Source organism: Lathyrus oleraceus, chromosome 3 (assembly GCF_024323335.1).
Source record: "Lathyrus oleraceus cultivar Zhongwan6 chromosome 3, CAAS_Psat_ZW6_1.0, whole genome shotgun sequence".
NCBI lineage: Eukaryota > Viridiplantae > Streptophyta > Magnoliopsida > Fabales > Fabaceae > Lathyrus > Lathyrus oleraceus.
In genome coordinates, this window is record NC_066581.1 from 215176256 (window position 1) to 215192604 (window position 16349).

General features: G+C 33.3%; 1 protein-coding gene across 1 annotated transcript; it reads right to left on the bottom strand.

Annotated features, from left to right (window-relative positions):
- Nucleotides 1-732: 732 nt before the first annotated feature.
- Nucleotides 733-15564, bottom strand: LOC127126405 (protein STRICTOSIDINE SYNTHASE-LIKE 2). The gene is made up of 3 exons (XM_051055331.1): nt 15061-15564; nt 1635-1919; nt 733-1542 (listed from the first exon to the last, which is right to left on the bottom strand). Exons 1-3 carry the CDS (start codon nt 15348-15350, stop codon nt 957-959), a joined length of 1161 nt encoding a protein of 386 aa, XP_050911288.1. The 5' UTR covers nt 15351-15564; the 3' UTR covers nt 733-956.
- Between the last annotated feature and the right edge of the window lie 785 nt (nt 15565-16349).

A 16349-nucleotide genomic window follows, 5' to 3' on the forward strand; every position in this document is an offset into this window, starting at 1 on the left:
TTTGTTCAAATTTCTTCCATATTTGTTCATTTTTCAAAGCATCAAATTTTATTCTTTCAAAAATGAATTAGTATAAAAGTAAGTGTTGAATAAAAAACTTGAAACATTGGAGAAATTTTAACCATAATACAATGTGAGATGAATGATGAGTTGCAAGATGCTTCACAATCACTAATCAATGTAAGTTGTTCTTCAAATATAATACATTGTTCATATAATTATTTTTCTAACCAATTTTGAAAATTTATATGTTCAATATAAAGTTTAGTGAAATAAATAATGAACATTAGATTTAATAAATTCAAAATTGATTTACCCCTCGTTTTTATTAGATAACCAAGGTGAAAATATGGTATATTCGTCGGTGAAATTACAAAACCGAAGAAACATGTGTTTTCGTCGTTTCAGAATTTCAAAAATGTCTCCCTGGAAATCAAACCCATGACCTTTTCACATACTCGTCGATTATTTTAAAACTGAGAAGTAAATTGTTCACTTTTCATGTCACTCTTCGTTACTTTGTCTTTATAATCGAGGTTAAATGAATTTTGCCTCCGACGTTAAATGTATTTTTTTAGTAGTGATTTCAGTAGTAAATATTTTATTGGTTAAAATATAAATAAATTTGATTAATTTTAATTTATGGATAATGCTGACTTGTGCTCTTTGTGCCCTACTTATAGTATATTTATATTAAAAAAATAATAATATATTTTTACTAAAATCAATGCATAATTTTAAAGACAATATTTTTTTATTTAATTTTTAACTTGTGTGCACAAGTTACCATTACCATTAGAGTATTATTCAAATAACCTAACTTTACCTTTTCATCAGACGAGTTCTTATTCAGACTATTTGTTGTAATACATTTTTTTAATAAGATCAAACAAATTAATTGCATTTAACTAAAGTTTTATGTGAAATTTTGACCTAATATTTCTTCTTCTTCGGTCTTATTCTTGTGCCACAGGAGTATTATACTTAATAGCAAAAGGTGCATCAACAGATCCTATCCATAATACTCCATCTCTTTCCTCAGCATCACTAATAGACTTTCTATTTCCACTTCTATCATCTTCAACAACTTCCAAAACATCGCCCTCCTCACTTAGCCTTATTGCCATTCCACTACTCCCTTTTATCTTAGCCAAATATGAATAAGTTTTTGTCATGTCCAAAGGAAGCATAACCAACCCTTTTCCTATCCATGGATATGATAGAATCCATTTGATAAAGTTCTCTCTTTTCGAGTGAATTCCAACCCAAAATCCACCTCTTGGACTCCGTTTTATGTTGTCTCCAAAACCGGGTAGGTTAGCAAAGACTTCCAATGTTCCAGCTTTTGGTGTTTGTAACCAATATCTTAGTATTCTACAATTTGTTGTCTCTACTATTAGAATATAATTACTATCTTTGCTTAATGCTACTCCATTTGGAAATGTGAGATTGTTTAGAACAACGGTTATTTTTTCGGTTTCTGGTTCATATTTTATTAGTCTTCCTGATTTGTCTCCACTTAGAATCAAAGACACGTGATTCCTGCATTTTGCATGATACAGAAATTATCAAAACTTATAAATAATCATTAATTTTCATGCAACTTTAAGACTATAAGTTATTATTTGTATTACCTTCTTTCATATTTAGTACTGCTAGTGGTGAAGTAAACTGCTCCAGTTTTTTGATCAATATCCAAACCGTTTGTAAAACTCAATGGTTGATCTTCTACTGCATGTGATATGAGTTTTGTAGCAGTGCCACCATTGGGCTCAATAACAACTAGGCCCATGTATGCATCAGCAACATAGAGTTGGCCTGATGCTATGTTAAAGCAAAGCCCAAGTGGGCGTCCACATATGTGCTCTTTCTTGGAATGTTCTTTATATGGTCCTCCACAATCTTCAACATCATCACCTCTGTCAAACCAACACTATCAACTTTATACCACAACAATGGGATGAGATGAAAATTGGCTCAATACACAATAGATTTGACAAAAATTAACATGTAAGTAAATTAAATTAACTAACTCATTTTAAGAGATTTTTATCAGAGTATTTAATCTAAGTTGTAGAAAAATATAACATAATTATAACTAAATTGATTAGAAAAATGGTAATTAATACATATGAGAATCTTATAAAGAATAAATAACTCAAAAGAGTCACAAATTTAGATATGAAGTTAGTAATACTAATATTTAGGGGTGTTTAAATTCAAATCGGTTCAAATTAAAATCGTAAATCGATTAAAAAATAGAAAATCACATAAAATTGATTATTATTGAATATGTCAGAATGTCAATTTTGAATTGAAATTTGAAAATCGAACTAAATCGCATCCATATATATTAATATTTTTATTTTTAAAATATTAGTATGATGTGTGGAATAATCAATATAGAACCAAATGATTATGTTTTGTAAAGTTGGTTATGATTATTTTTTAATGTAATTAATTAGCTATTATTTTCTACATTTACTGTAATTAGAATTAATATTTATAGGGAGATTAATTCCTCTTATTTTAGGATAGATTTAACTTTTAAATTTTTCCTCTTGTATTCTATATATACAACATATGTATCCCTCATCAAAAGACAGAAATAAAGAGTATATTTCTACATGGTATTAGAGTATGATCTGAACCATCCTCAACCTAGCATCGCAAAATCACGGGGAATCCAAATTTGATGAATCGCTCAAAGTGGAGACGGGATCATTTTCGACAAATTCACACGAAAGGCTCACTCACCTCATCACCGGTCATAAATTAGATGGCCAAAACTATACCCAATGGTAAGGTCAATCAAGATCTTCCTCGAAGAAAAGGAAGGGAAAACTACACCACTAGAGATACTAAGTGTCATGAGAAAGGAGATAAAAACTTTCAAAAATGAAAACTTGAGAACATCAAAGTAAGATCATGGTTTCTCAATGCCATGACAAATGAAATTGGTGAAAATTTCATGTTCTACGATACTGCAAAAGAAATATGGGATGCAGTGAAGTAAACATACTCAAACGTTGACAACACATTTGCAGTATTTGAGATAAAAATCATTCTTCCTGACCTTCGACAGGGAGAATCTTCTGTTACTGAGCATTTTAGCATACTTAACAAACACTGGCAACAACTCGACATATATGAAGATGTTACATGATGATATACAGAAGATCAAAAGAAGTATAAGGAATTGTTGGAAAAAGATAGGATTTACAAATTTCTATTTGGACTTAACAATGAGCTAGCTGAAGTTCGTGGAAGGATTCTTGAAACCAAAACACTTCCCAAAATTCGAGAAGCATTTTCAGAAGTGAGAAGGGAAGAAAGCAGGAGAAAAATCATGTTAGAGACACCCGCCTTAGTTCTGTACAATGAGATTCTGCAATGGCAGCAAGAGGAAATCAGTCTCGGCCACCACAAAAGAAAACTCATCCTTGGTGTGATCACTGCAAGAGATCGGGTCACACAAAGGAAACATGTTGGATCATACATGGAAAACCTTTGGAGGCCAAACTATTCAAAGGCAAGAGGGCAAAGGTAACACAACATTTAACAATCAAGAAATTGAGTTATACTCTAACTCATCTCCTTTAATCAAAGAACAAATTGAGGTTCTTTAAAAGCTCATTCAGAAAAATATGTTAACTGCACAAAAAGGTGGTATTGTCGTAATGGCTCAAAGAGGTAATTACTTACACACTCTAAACACTAGTAAGCGAAACACAAAGTCATAGATTGTTGACTCAGGGGCTTCCGATCACATGACTGGAGATTTTAATTTATTTAATAGTTATTCTCCATGTCCCTATAACTATAATGTTCAGATAGACGATGGTACACATTCTAAGGTCATGGATAAAGAATCAATTATCATTTTACCAAATATTACACTTGACTCTATTTTGTATGTGCCTAAACTTGATTGTAACTTATTGTTCATTAGCAAGATTACAAGAGATTTGAAATGTGTTACGAAAATCTTCCCTAATTTGTGTGAATTTCGGATTTTGGAGTCGGGGAAGACGATTGGCAATGTTGAAGAGTGTGTTGGACTCTAAGTGTTACTCTCCCCATACCAAAAGCTTTTACCACAATATGGATGTAACCTTCTTTGAAATTCAACCATACTACACCAAAGTTGGTATTCAGGGGGAGAAACCATACATGCATCCTATTGAAAATTAAGAATACCAACTTTTGGCTCTTGAAGTAACCAAACATTAAAAAATCTTACCAAACCAAACCTGTGATACTCAACCAGGCAAAGCTACACCTAAACCAGCTGAAAAATTACCAAACCAAACCTCTAACATTTAACCAAGTGAAAGGACATCAAGAGTTGTGAGGCAAACAAGAACAAAAGTGAATGAGGTTATAGTCTCAACCACATCTCAATAGAATCGTGGCCTAAAAATAGGTAACTTGAAGATTTATGAAATGAAAAGGAGGATGGAAGTAGAGTCAAGTAGAACTCCAATGCAAGGCCATGAGTCCAACCAGAATCTAAGAAATGAAGTTCCTACATGTAATATTTTCCCTAACCCTGAACACGTTGATATAAATACAACAGATATTGACATTCATATTTCTATGAGAAAAGGGGTTAGAACTTGCACTAAACACCTTATTGAAAAGTATGTCTCCTATGGTAAATGTCACAAAGTTACAAATCTTTTGTGGCAGCTATTGACAACATAGAAATTCCAAATAATATTCAAGAAACATTGCAGAAACGTGAATGGGGAGCAACTTTAATAGAAGAAGTTCGCGCGCTAGTGAAAATGGCACATGGGAGATCATCATTATACCAAAAGGGAAGAAAATAATAGGATACAAGTGGATATTTTCAATTAAGTACAATGTTGATAGAAGTATAAATATGTATAAATCTCAATTGGTTGCTAATGGGTTCACACAATCTTATGGAGTAGATTATGAAGAGACGTTCGCACCTGTTGCAAAACTCAATTTTGTCTGGGTTCTACTATCTTTGGTAGCAAACCTAGATTGACCCTTGCACCAATTAGATATAAAGAATGCATTTTTAAATGGGGAGTTAGAAGAATAGGTATTTATGCAACTTCCTCCGGGACTTGAATCCCCCACGACGTCCAACATGGTGTGCCGACTTCGTAAATCTATATATGGCCTCAAACAATCACCAAGGGCATGGTTTGACAGACTGAGAAAAGATGTCAATCAGGATGGTTATGTTCAATGCCAAACAAACCATACTATGTTTGTCAAACACTCTAATGGAAAGATAAGTTTATTTATTGTCTATGTTGATGATATCTTCATCATGGGAGATGATGATGAACAAGTCAACCAGCTAAAGAGACTTCTAGCCAAAGAATTTGAAGTCAAGGACTTAGACCAACTCAAGTATTTTTTAGGGATGGAAATTTTATGGACAAAGAATGGTATTTCAGTTTCTCAAAGGAAGTACGCTCTGGATTTACTTCAAGAAACAGGTATGCATGGATGCAAAGTTGCCAATACTCCCACATAACCAATAAGAAGGAATGGAGATGAGAATGTACCAGCTGCTAAAGATACATATCAATGTCTAGTTAGAAAAATAATTTATCTAACTCACACCAGGCCAAACATTGGTTTTGCTGTAAACTTGGCTAGTCGTTATATGTCAAACCCAAGTGAAACTGACATGAGAAATGTGAACATAATACTCCAGTACTTGAAAGGGACACCAGGTCGAGGACTCTATTTTCAGAAGAACTCAAGCAAAGGTATTTAAGTATATACTGATTCATATCGGGTAGGGTTTTTATCTGATAGAAAATCGACTATAGGCTATTGCGCATTTGTATGGGCAAATGTGGTAACTTGGAGAAGTAAGAAACAATTTGTTGTGGCTAGGAGTATTGCAGAAGTAAATTTCAAGATATGGTACAAGGTGTTTGTGAAGGAATTTGGTTAAAGCGAATGTTATATGAAATCAAAATTCCTAGTAGCCCCACCACGAAGTGCTCATGAGGAACAAACATGGAAAAACCAAGGACGAAAGACAACACTAAAAGAAAAATAACAAACATGCTAGAAAAGAAAAAAAAACAAGTTAAACAAACCAACCACACGAGTAACCCATAAGCGGAAGACACACCAGAACTCTAGAGAAAGTAAGCTAGAGAAAGGAAAGGATGACCACCTTCACAAAACCCAAACCAAAGGAGGGCATCTGGGAACTCATCACACTCTTAAATACGTAGTCACATGAGCGGGTCTTTCTCCCAGTCAACTAGAGAAGTAACAAAACCCGAAGCATGTGTATAAACACACTTCCAAGCAAAACTATAATCATGGACATCCAGTGAGTAATCATCAATATTTCTTAACTAAAAATAAATTTATTTCGTATCTTTCAAATAGTCGAGATCACATGATGCCAAATTGAGACCAAACCTAAAGACGTCTTTTTCCTATGACCTAGACCGTGAAACAACTAAAACACCCTTACACATCACAAAGAGATGAATAGTCGACTCCCCCACCCACCTAAAAACTCTATACATATTACTAAAGCAACCTCACACATCACAAAGAGATGAATAGTCGACTCCCCCTGACCCACACACAAGATGCACCCATATTACTAGAGGTAGAGAGAATCCAACGTCTAATAAATTATACCTTGACGGAAACCTATTTTAGATCAACTTCCAAGAGAACACAACCACTTTAGCATGCTCATAACTCTTCAAAACCATAACAACCCCCCACCCCCCAAGACCCGTTTTGACATACTTTCTTTGACCCCAACCATAGCTGAAAGGATACCATAAGCTGACTTAATAAAAACACCTAGACTAATCTAGCTTCCGCACCCAAACGTCAACCGGTCATGCCTAACCACACCCAAGATAAGATAGAGCAAAGCAGAAAATAACTCTTCCTCACAAACAAGAAACAACCACCTTTACCTAAAACTCTAGAGCCAAGCATCCTCTACATAAGTACTCAAAAACCCCACCACTGTATTATGCTCTGAGATGAGAAATGGACTATCAAATAAAACACACAAAGGGGAATTTCTCACCTAGACATCATGGGGAAACCTAGTATTTTGGTTATCCCCGACTAACTTAACACACTAGGAGGAAAACTAGTTAGAATCCTGAGCCAATAGATATCCAAGGAGAGACACATATCTTCACCAATGATACACCTTCCTAAGCCATATTACCTTGCCTCCCAAAGGGGAGTCAAAATATTAGGGACCATACCTCACCTTGGAAAAATCAACCCAAAGCAATGACAAGTCCAAAAGAATATTCAACTTCCACCTCTTTAAAAAGGCCATATTAACACATCTAAGATCTTTCACCCCTAAACCACGTGCCATTTTGGCCTTACACACATCGTCCCACTTAACCCACACTATCTTCGATTTGCATGCATTTCGTTGCTCAAAGCTCTCCACGCGTCTTCAATAAATGGATAAGGCCAAAAAATAGTTATCAGCCTCAAATTTGAATTATAATGCGTCGAACGCTTCTCCAGGTAAGCTTCGTCGAACTCCAGTCTAGGCCAAAATATTTCTAAGTCCTAGACCACAACTTCCTTCGTCGAAATATTCTCATTAATCTATTTTCGAAGTCAACATATTCTTCTTCAGAATATTTCTTTGAATCCTATGGCCAATTCCTAACATTTATGTGTGTCAAAATTCCAGCCAACACCCATCCATCTCAACAATTACCTCATCCATCTCAACAAAGGAGAGACGCGACATGGACACCCTGTCAAGGGTGGTCTTATGAGCCTTGGGGTTAAAACAATGCTCTTTAAAGAACCTAGAGATCTCCCCCGAACCTCGAAAACTTTCTCCAACCAAAGGTCAGCACCCGGATGGCAACCATATTATTCTTCCTAGATCTCTAATTAACACATGCATGAAAGTATCATGTATTAACACCCCCTCCTCCAGCCAAGCTAACCTGAATCTTTGAAAAATTTACAAATCTAGATATCGGATAAGCTCTTATAACTACTAATAAAATTCCGATCTACAAACCAACTCCTCATGAGAAAGGGATACCATTTCCACTCTCAACTCCAAAATCTAAAGCTTATTTGAGTAAGCCTTAATATTAAACTCCAAATGACCAAAGACATCCTTCTTCCAAACCTTAAGAGCCTTTTTAAGCATTTTTAACTTATCCTTAAACATGCAAGTCATCCACCCCTCATGAACCTCTGACCTCCAAGACTCAAACCACCCTTTAAAAATTAAAATCCTTCAACCAAAAAATTTTAAACCGAAATGACTTATTCCCTCAATGGTGAGAAATGCATTTAATTAAAAGAAAACATTTTAAATCGATTAGTATAATTTTAAATTGTTATACAACTTGAAACAAATTGCATAAACTTTCATTTTTGAATAGTTTGTTTCAAAATGATCCAAATCTCACTGATGACACTCAAATGTAAAAAAATAGTTTACAAATTTTTGTGCAATACAAATTGTTTAGTCTTAAATGTATAATATGTTGAATTGTAATTCCTTGTGTCGAAGCAGGTTGCTCGATAGAGGAAAGGAAAGGTCAAAGCGTTTAGGCAAAATGTCGAAGCATTGTTGCTTGGAAAAGATTTTAACTTAGGATTATTTTGTAATTTTAGTTGAGTTAGGTTAGTTTGAGTGTTTCTTAGGGAGTAAGAAAACTCAACCTATAAATAAGGAGTATCCCCTATCATTTTAAGAAGAGCTTGCACTTGCAAAGAATAAAATTCCAGTTTGGAAGCAAAGAGAATCTCTGCAGAAAATATTTTCTTTTTCCCTATTTTTCCCAAACCCTAATTTCTTTCTTCTCCAATTTCAGTTTTTCTTTCTTTTTCCATTAACAATTGTGCAATAAGAATAATCTTGCAACCAAAGTTGATTGATTCCCTCGAGTGAAGAGTGAATAACAAGAGGGAGTTCGATTTGTGTGATTGAATCTTGTTCATCAAGATTGCATCATAATCTTCCATAGGTTTTGGTGAATTTCCAACATTTAATGTCTAGAGCATTAGTTGAGTGATTCGTGGGAAGAAAAACACGATGGCGTTGAATCATCCAAATGGATATTTTCCGGCGAATCTCTCAATTCTAAAGGGTCGGAATTATGAGAATTAGTGTAAATAGATGATGGTTGTTTTTTATTGTCAAGATCTTTGGGATCTTGTGAATGAGGGAGCAACACCGCTTGTAGAAAGCGTAATAAATGAATAAAAGACTGCACATAAAGAATTGAATAAGAAAGATTATAAAGCTCTCTTTATAATTCATCAATGTGTTGATTCTGATAATTTTTTAAAGCTAAGTGATGTTGATTCAACAAAAGAAGCATGGGAAATTCTTGAGAAATCATTTAGAGGCGTAGAAAAGATGAAAGAGGTGAAGTTACAACCTCATAAAAGAACATATGAATTGCTTTAGATGGAAGACAACGAAAGCATAACTGATTTTTTCACTAGCGTTATAAAACCGGTGACTCAAATCAAGGTATAAGGAGAAATGTTGACATCAAGATCAGTTGTTGCAAAGAACATGAGGTCATTGGCTCCAAAGTTTGACCACGTGGTAGTAGCCATAGAAAAGTCAAAATATTTGTTAACATTGACAAAATAAAAGCTTCAAAGGACGCTTGAATCTCATGAAAAAAGAATGGCTAAAAGAGCTACAAGAAAATCGAAGAGTGATGTGGCTTTGCTGGCACAATCAGCAAGAGAAAAGAAAGGAAAAGGGAAATGGTTCAACAACAAAGGTAGAAGAGGATACAACAATTTGACTGGTTGAAATTAGCAAGAAGAAGGATGGTCGAATCAGAGAAATTCCTCATACTAAAGAAACAAAATAGGTGGTGATGCAGGTAGAGGAAGAGGTGATAGTCGAAAACCGGACAAAAGTCACATTCAATGTTTCAATTGTCAGATGTATGGTCACTACTCAAGTGATTGCTCTGAAAAACAAAAGAATCAAGAAAATGATACAAAGTTTGTAAAGCATGAAGAAGAAGAGATGTTGTTGATGGTCACAACAAGTGATAAAGAAAGATTCTATGACAAATGATACTTGGACTCAAGAGGCTTATCACACATGACTGGTAGGAAATATTAGTTTGTTAATATAAAACCCTCAATGAAGAACATGGTAAAATTTGCAAATGACAATACTCTAGCATCTGAAGGTATTTGTGATGTTTTGATTATGAGGAAAGATGGAAAAAAGTCAGTAATTTCCAATGTATTGTACATACAAGGCATGAAAAGAGATTTTCTCAGCATATGGAAATTGGTCGAAAAGAACTATAAAATGTTGATCGAAGACAAGATGATGAGAGTTCTCGACTCAGGTGGGAGGTTAATCTTGAAGGCTCCAATGTATTCAGAATATAACCTTCAAGATTGTACATAATGTGATGGAACACAAGTGCCTTGTAACTATTGCTAGCAGGGATGAATGAATATGGCACTATAGACTTGGCTATCTCAATTTCAAAGACATAAGAGATCTGAAAAGAAGAAATATGGTTTCAGAGTTACCAGAAATCGACATTCCAAATAAAGTGTGTGAGGAATGAGTGCAGAAGAAGCAGCACAAGAACAACTTCAGCAAGGATGCAAGAAGAAATTCGAAGGCAATACTTGAAGTCACATACTCGGATGTGTGTGGTCCCATCCAGGTGGATTCAGTTGGAGGTAACATATACTTTGCCACATTCATAGATGATTTCATTCGAAAACTATGGACTTACCTAATCAAGAAGAAAAGTGAGGTGATCGAGGTATTTTCCAAGTTTAAATATGTGGTCAAAAGACAGAGTGGTCGAAAGTAGGGGTGGCAAAATGGATGGATTGGATGGATATGGATTGGATCGTTAATGGATGGATCAAAACAATCCATTATCCATTAACAATCCACTAAAAGTCTTTTAAAAATATCCAATCCAATCCGTCCATTAAGAATAAAAATCCATCCAATCCATCCATTATCATATTTTTAGTGGATGGATATCCATCCATCCATTTCTTTTTCCTTTAAAATTTTTCTTTTTTGAAAAAAATCACTTTTTTTTTATTTTATTTTTTTATTTTATTTTTTATTTTTTTTAATAAAACAATATCAGCTTTTTTTTGAGAAAAATCATTTTTTTTTTTAAAAATATTTTTTTGTATTTTCGAAAAAAATAATTTAAAAACTGTTTTTTTTTTCGAAAAAAAATATTTTTTTTATATTCGTAAAAAAATAAATTTTAATTAAAATTTGGTATTTTTCAAATTATTTTTAAATTTTTGGAAAAAAAACGATTTTTTGTATTTTCAAAAAAAAATATTTTTTTTCGAAAAAAATAAATTTATTTTTGTTTTTCAAAAAAAAAGATTTTTTTAGAAAAAAAAATATTTTTTATTTAAAAAAAAAAATTAATATTGAAAAAAATTATTTTTTTAAAATTAGATAAAAAAATCCATTGGATCATTAAAATGTGTTGGATGGATTGGATAATCCATGCTTATAAATGGATGGATTGGATCAATCCATTAACTTAATTTTTTATGTAGTGGATGGATTGGATGGATTTTTTGATGGATGGATTGGATGGATTTTCTCTAAATGGATCCAATTGCCACCCCTAGTCGAAAGCTCAAGATTCTGAGGATTGATGAGGGTGGAGAATATGTGTCGAAAGACTTCAACAGGTTATGTGAGAAAGAAAGGATTGTGCATGAGGTGGTGCCACCCTACACTCCACAGCAGAATGGAACACTAGAAAGGAAGAACAAAACCATCATGAATATGGTGAGAAGTATGTTGAAAGGTAAGCATCTACACACAGAATTATAAGGAGAAGTTGTGTCGATAGCAACATACATCTTGAACAAATGTCCGACGAAAGGGATCGAAGGAATCAAACCAGAAGAATGTTGGTCTAATGTAAAGCCTAGCTTGATTCATCTGAAATTCTTTTGATATATATCACATAGACATGTGCCAAATCAGTTGAGAAGAAAACTTGATGACAAGTCGAGTCATATGATCCTAATAGGATATCATTTGACTGAAGGTTACAAGTTATTCAACCTAGTGAAAAAACAAGTAGTGATCAGTAGGGACGTGATCGTAGATGAGCTTAAGGAATGGGATTGGAATCAAAATGTCAAGAAATATTAAGTGAGAATCTTATATGAATAACTAGTAAGTGAAGTCGACAGAAAAGTTTGACAAAAAGAAATCAGAGGACAAGCAAGCACAAGCAGACCTCAAAGAATCGGACACATGCTTGCAAGGTTGCAAGAATGTGTGGTTACATCAAATGATATGGTCGATGATGAAGGTGGGCTGGTATAATATGCTTTTTATGTAGATGTTCAACTAGTCAATCCAGCTAAGACATTGAAGGATTCAAAGTGGATGAAAGTAATGAATGAGGAATTGGAGTTCATCGAAGTAAAAAACACGTGGTCAGTTATTGAATTTCCTCAGGACAATAAGCCAATCGATGTGAAGTGGGTATACCAGGTGAATTTGAATCCCAAAGGAGAATTAACTCGACACAAGGCAAGACTTGTGACGAAAGGATTTCTTCATAAAGAAGGAATCGACTTTGATGAAGTTTTTGCAAGCACGAACAACTAGCACATATGTCAGTTGGATGTGAAATGTGCATTCCTGAATGACCCCTTAGATGAAGAAGTTTATGTTGCACAACCAGTTGGTTTTATGAAGCAAGACGGAGAAAGCAAGGTATACAGGCTGCATAAAGCCCTGTATGGACTTAAGCAAGCTTCAAGAGCTTGGAATAAGAAGATAGCCAATTTCCTAAGGGAGAAGGAATTTGTAAAGTGCACAACTGAGCATGAAGTATATGTAAGAAGAAGCAATAATGAATTGCTTATACTATGTCTTTATGTCGATGACCTGTTGAAAATAGGAAGTTGCAAGAAGGAGATCGAAGACTTTAAACATGAGCTAAGTGAGGAGTTTGAAATGTCAAACTTGGGAAATCTCTCCTACTTCCTTGGTATCGAATTCTACAAGAGCAGTAGAGGATTGATGATGCACCAAAGAAGATATGCGGGCGAAATACTCAAGAGATTTGAGATGCAAGATTGCAACCCAACTTCGACTCCAACTGAGCCCAAATTGTAACTGTCCATAGACACAAATGAACATGATGTCGATCCAACGCAATACAGAAAACTCGTTGGATCACTTCGATACCTTTGTCACACAAGACCTAATCTAACATACAATATAGGTATGGTGAGTTGATTTTTCATGCGGAAGCCAAAGGTATCACACCTGGCAGCAACGAAGAGGATACTAAGGTATCTGAAAGGAACTCTCGACTATGACATTTTTTCCTGCAGCTGATGAAGGAAAAGAATGCAAGTTAGTGGAATACACCGACTCAAGTTGGTGTAATGATGCTAAGGATAAAAAATCCACAATTGTTTATGTGTTTATGTTAGGTGGTGCACCAGTTGCTTAGAGTTCAAGAAACGAACCAGTAGTAGCATTATCATTGTGTGAAGAAGAATACATAGTTGCTTCTCTTTGTGCATGTAAAGCAACATGGATGGTGAATTTGGTCAAAGAGATTACAGGAGAAATCATGAAGCAATTACCATAAAAATCGATAACATGTCTACTATAAATCTGGCGAAGAATCCGATAGCGCGTGGACGAAGCAAGCACATCAGAATGAGGTTGCATTATCTTCGAGACCAAGTATCAGAAGCGAGCTGAACTTGGAATACTATAGAATTGAGAATCAGTTTGCAGACATCATGACAAAAGAAGTGCAGGTCGAAGTGTTCAAGAAGTTAAGATCTTTGATGAATGTAGATATCTTAGACACAATGAATTAGGTGGTGTATTGAATTATAATTCCTTGTGTCGAAGAAGGTTGCTCGACAGAGGAAAGGAAATGTCGAAGGGTTTAGGTCGAAATGTCGAAGCATGTTACTCGACAGAGATTTTAACTTAGGCTTATGTTGTAATTTTAGTTGAATTAGATTAATTGGAGTGTTGCTTATGGAGCAAGCAAACTCAATATATAAATAGGGAGTAACCATTATCAGTGTAAGAAGAACTTACAGTTACAAAAAATAAAATTTCAGTCTGGAAGTAGAGAGAAGCTCTGCAAAAAATCTTTTCTTCTTTCCTATTTTGTATAAACCCTAATTTTTTCTTCTTCAATTTCATCTTTTCTTTCTTCTTCCATTAACAATTGTGCAGTAAGAATAATCTTGCCATCAAAGTTAATTGATTCACTTTAATAAAAAGAGAAGAACAAAAGAAAATTCGATTAGTGTGATTAAATTGTATTCATCAAAATTACGTTTAAATGAATTCCAACATAATATAAATTGTTTGGTCTTAATTTAATAATTTCAACTTTATATTCATCTAAATTAATGTTTAAATCTTCGTAGAGAGATATGTACACTGAGCAACACGCCTCAAACATGTTTTGCTACCTAAAGGAAATCCATTGAAAACACACAACACACGTGTCTTCTCTCTTAAAAGCCTTAATTGCATGTCTCAACTAACCATACTCGATAAAAAAGACCACACTTCCTACATTCTTCCTTTTTTTCAGGCCAAACGTTTATGGGATGTGTCTTAATTGCATTTCTAAAAAAAAGCTTATTTTTTCAGTTGTTCCTATTGCCCACACGTGAAAATGGCTGTCCTTCATATTTTATGTTAAGTTCAAAAGTGATTTAACATATTTATTAATTTAAAATTATATTTAAATAACTTATAGATTAAAATTAATTTAGAATAATTTGCTTTTTTTTACTACAAAAAAACTGAGTATTAATTTTAACTTTTCCTACTTGAAAAATTCTTATCAACCAACGGTATATTAGAGTCACGGTACATTTTAATACACTACATTTTGAAGTAGTGTTTTAACTATGTACACACAAAACATATCCATATAAACCTTGATTTGTTAACAAAAAAGATAATACACGTGGAGTCATAAATATCGTATATCGTATGTGATTAAGAGAGAGGTTGAGAGTGTGAACCTGTTTGAAGAAGTCACCGCAAAGTCCACCCAATGATTTTCAAGACGGTCCCATTTGATAATTCTTCCATCAGAAACTCCTGCGTAAGGTCCTTCCCCGTGAGCATCGAAAGCTAAACTCTCTGGTCCAACAGCACCACAGTTTTCAACCGGAACCATCTCGTACACATCGGAAACTCCGAAGGCTACTGATGTTTGGGGGTTATTGCCGTGATTGTATGCTAACCATGCAGTGACTACAACTGTCACCATGGCCACCGTGAGATGATGCAGTTGTGGCCTCATCGCCATTTGAAGATAGAGGGGGGAATTTTGAGCACTTGTGTATATGTGCACCAAACTTTCTTGTTTTGTTGTTTTGTGTGCCAATACTCTGGACTAGGTTTTTTTTCTTCACAACAAACTTTGGTGTATATTTGTCTTGTGCTTTGGATAGAATCATCAACTTCAAGGATATAGAATTAACTGTGTATTTAATTATAATTATTGGTATAATCTTTTTCCTAGTTAGGACCACTATAGATATAGTAGAGAAATACTAGTAACTATATATATGACTCAATTTTTTTAAGTGGTTATTGAATGATTCAATCAAATAAATCATGTAATTAGTTTTACATTATTATATACCATAAGTAGAAAATTGATTATATCAGTATCTCCTATAAATTTATTAAAATGATATACCACCAAAAATACCATGTTATCCCACTTATAAATTTTTGTCACGTGTGATATATATATATATATATATATATATATATATATATATATATATATATATATATATATATATATATATATATATATATATATATATATATATATATATATATATATATATATATATATATATATATATATATATATATATATATATATATATATATATATATATATATAAACGTTAGTTTACACTTGTTATCTAATTTTTAATATATTTTTTCATTAAAGAAATAGATGATTCTTATTTTTATAATAGTTGTAATATTTTTAAAATAAAAAATATATAACTTTTTATAATATATAACTGAAATGAGAATAATATTTTGTCATTAACTAATTAATTAATTTTTTTTACATCTTTTAAATTCAAACAAAAATAATTATAATATAACATTGATATATTTTTTATGAAATTCATTAATAATTTGATTGGAAATAAATCAATGGAGAAAATGTTGGAGTATCATAAAATAAAAAATTAATTAGAGCATAAAAAATTGAATACTGCACAAATTTTTTACTCTAAAAAATTACTTAGATCATTTTTTTATGATAATATCAAAA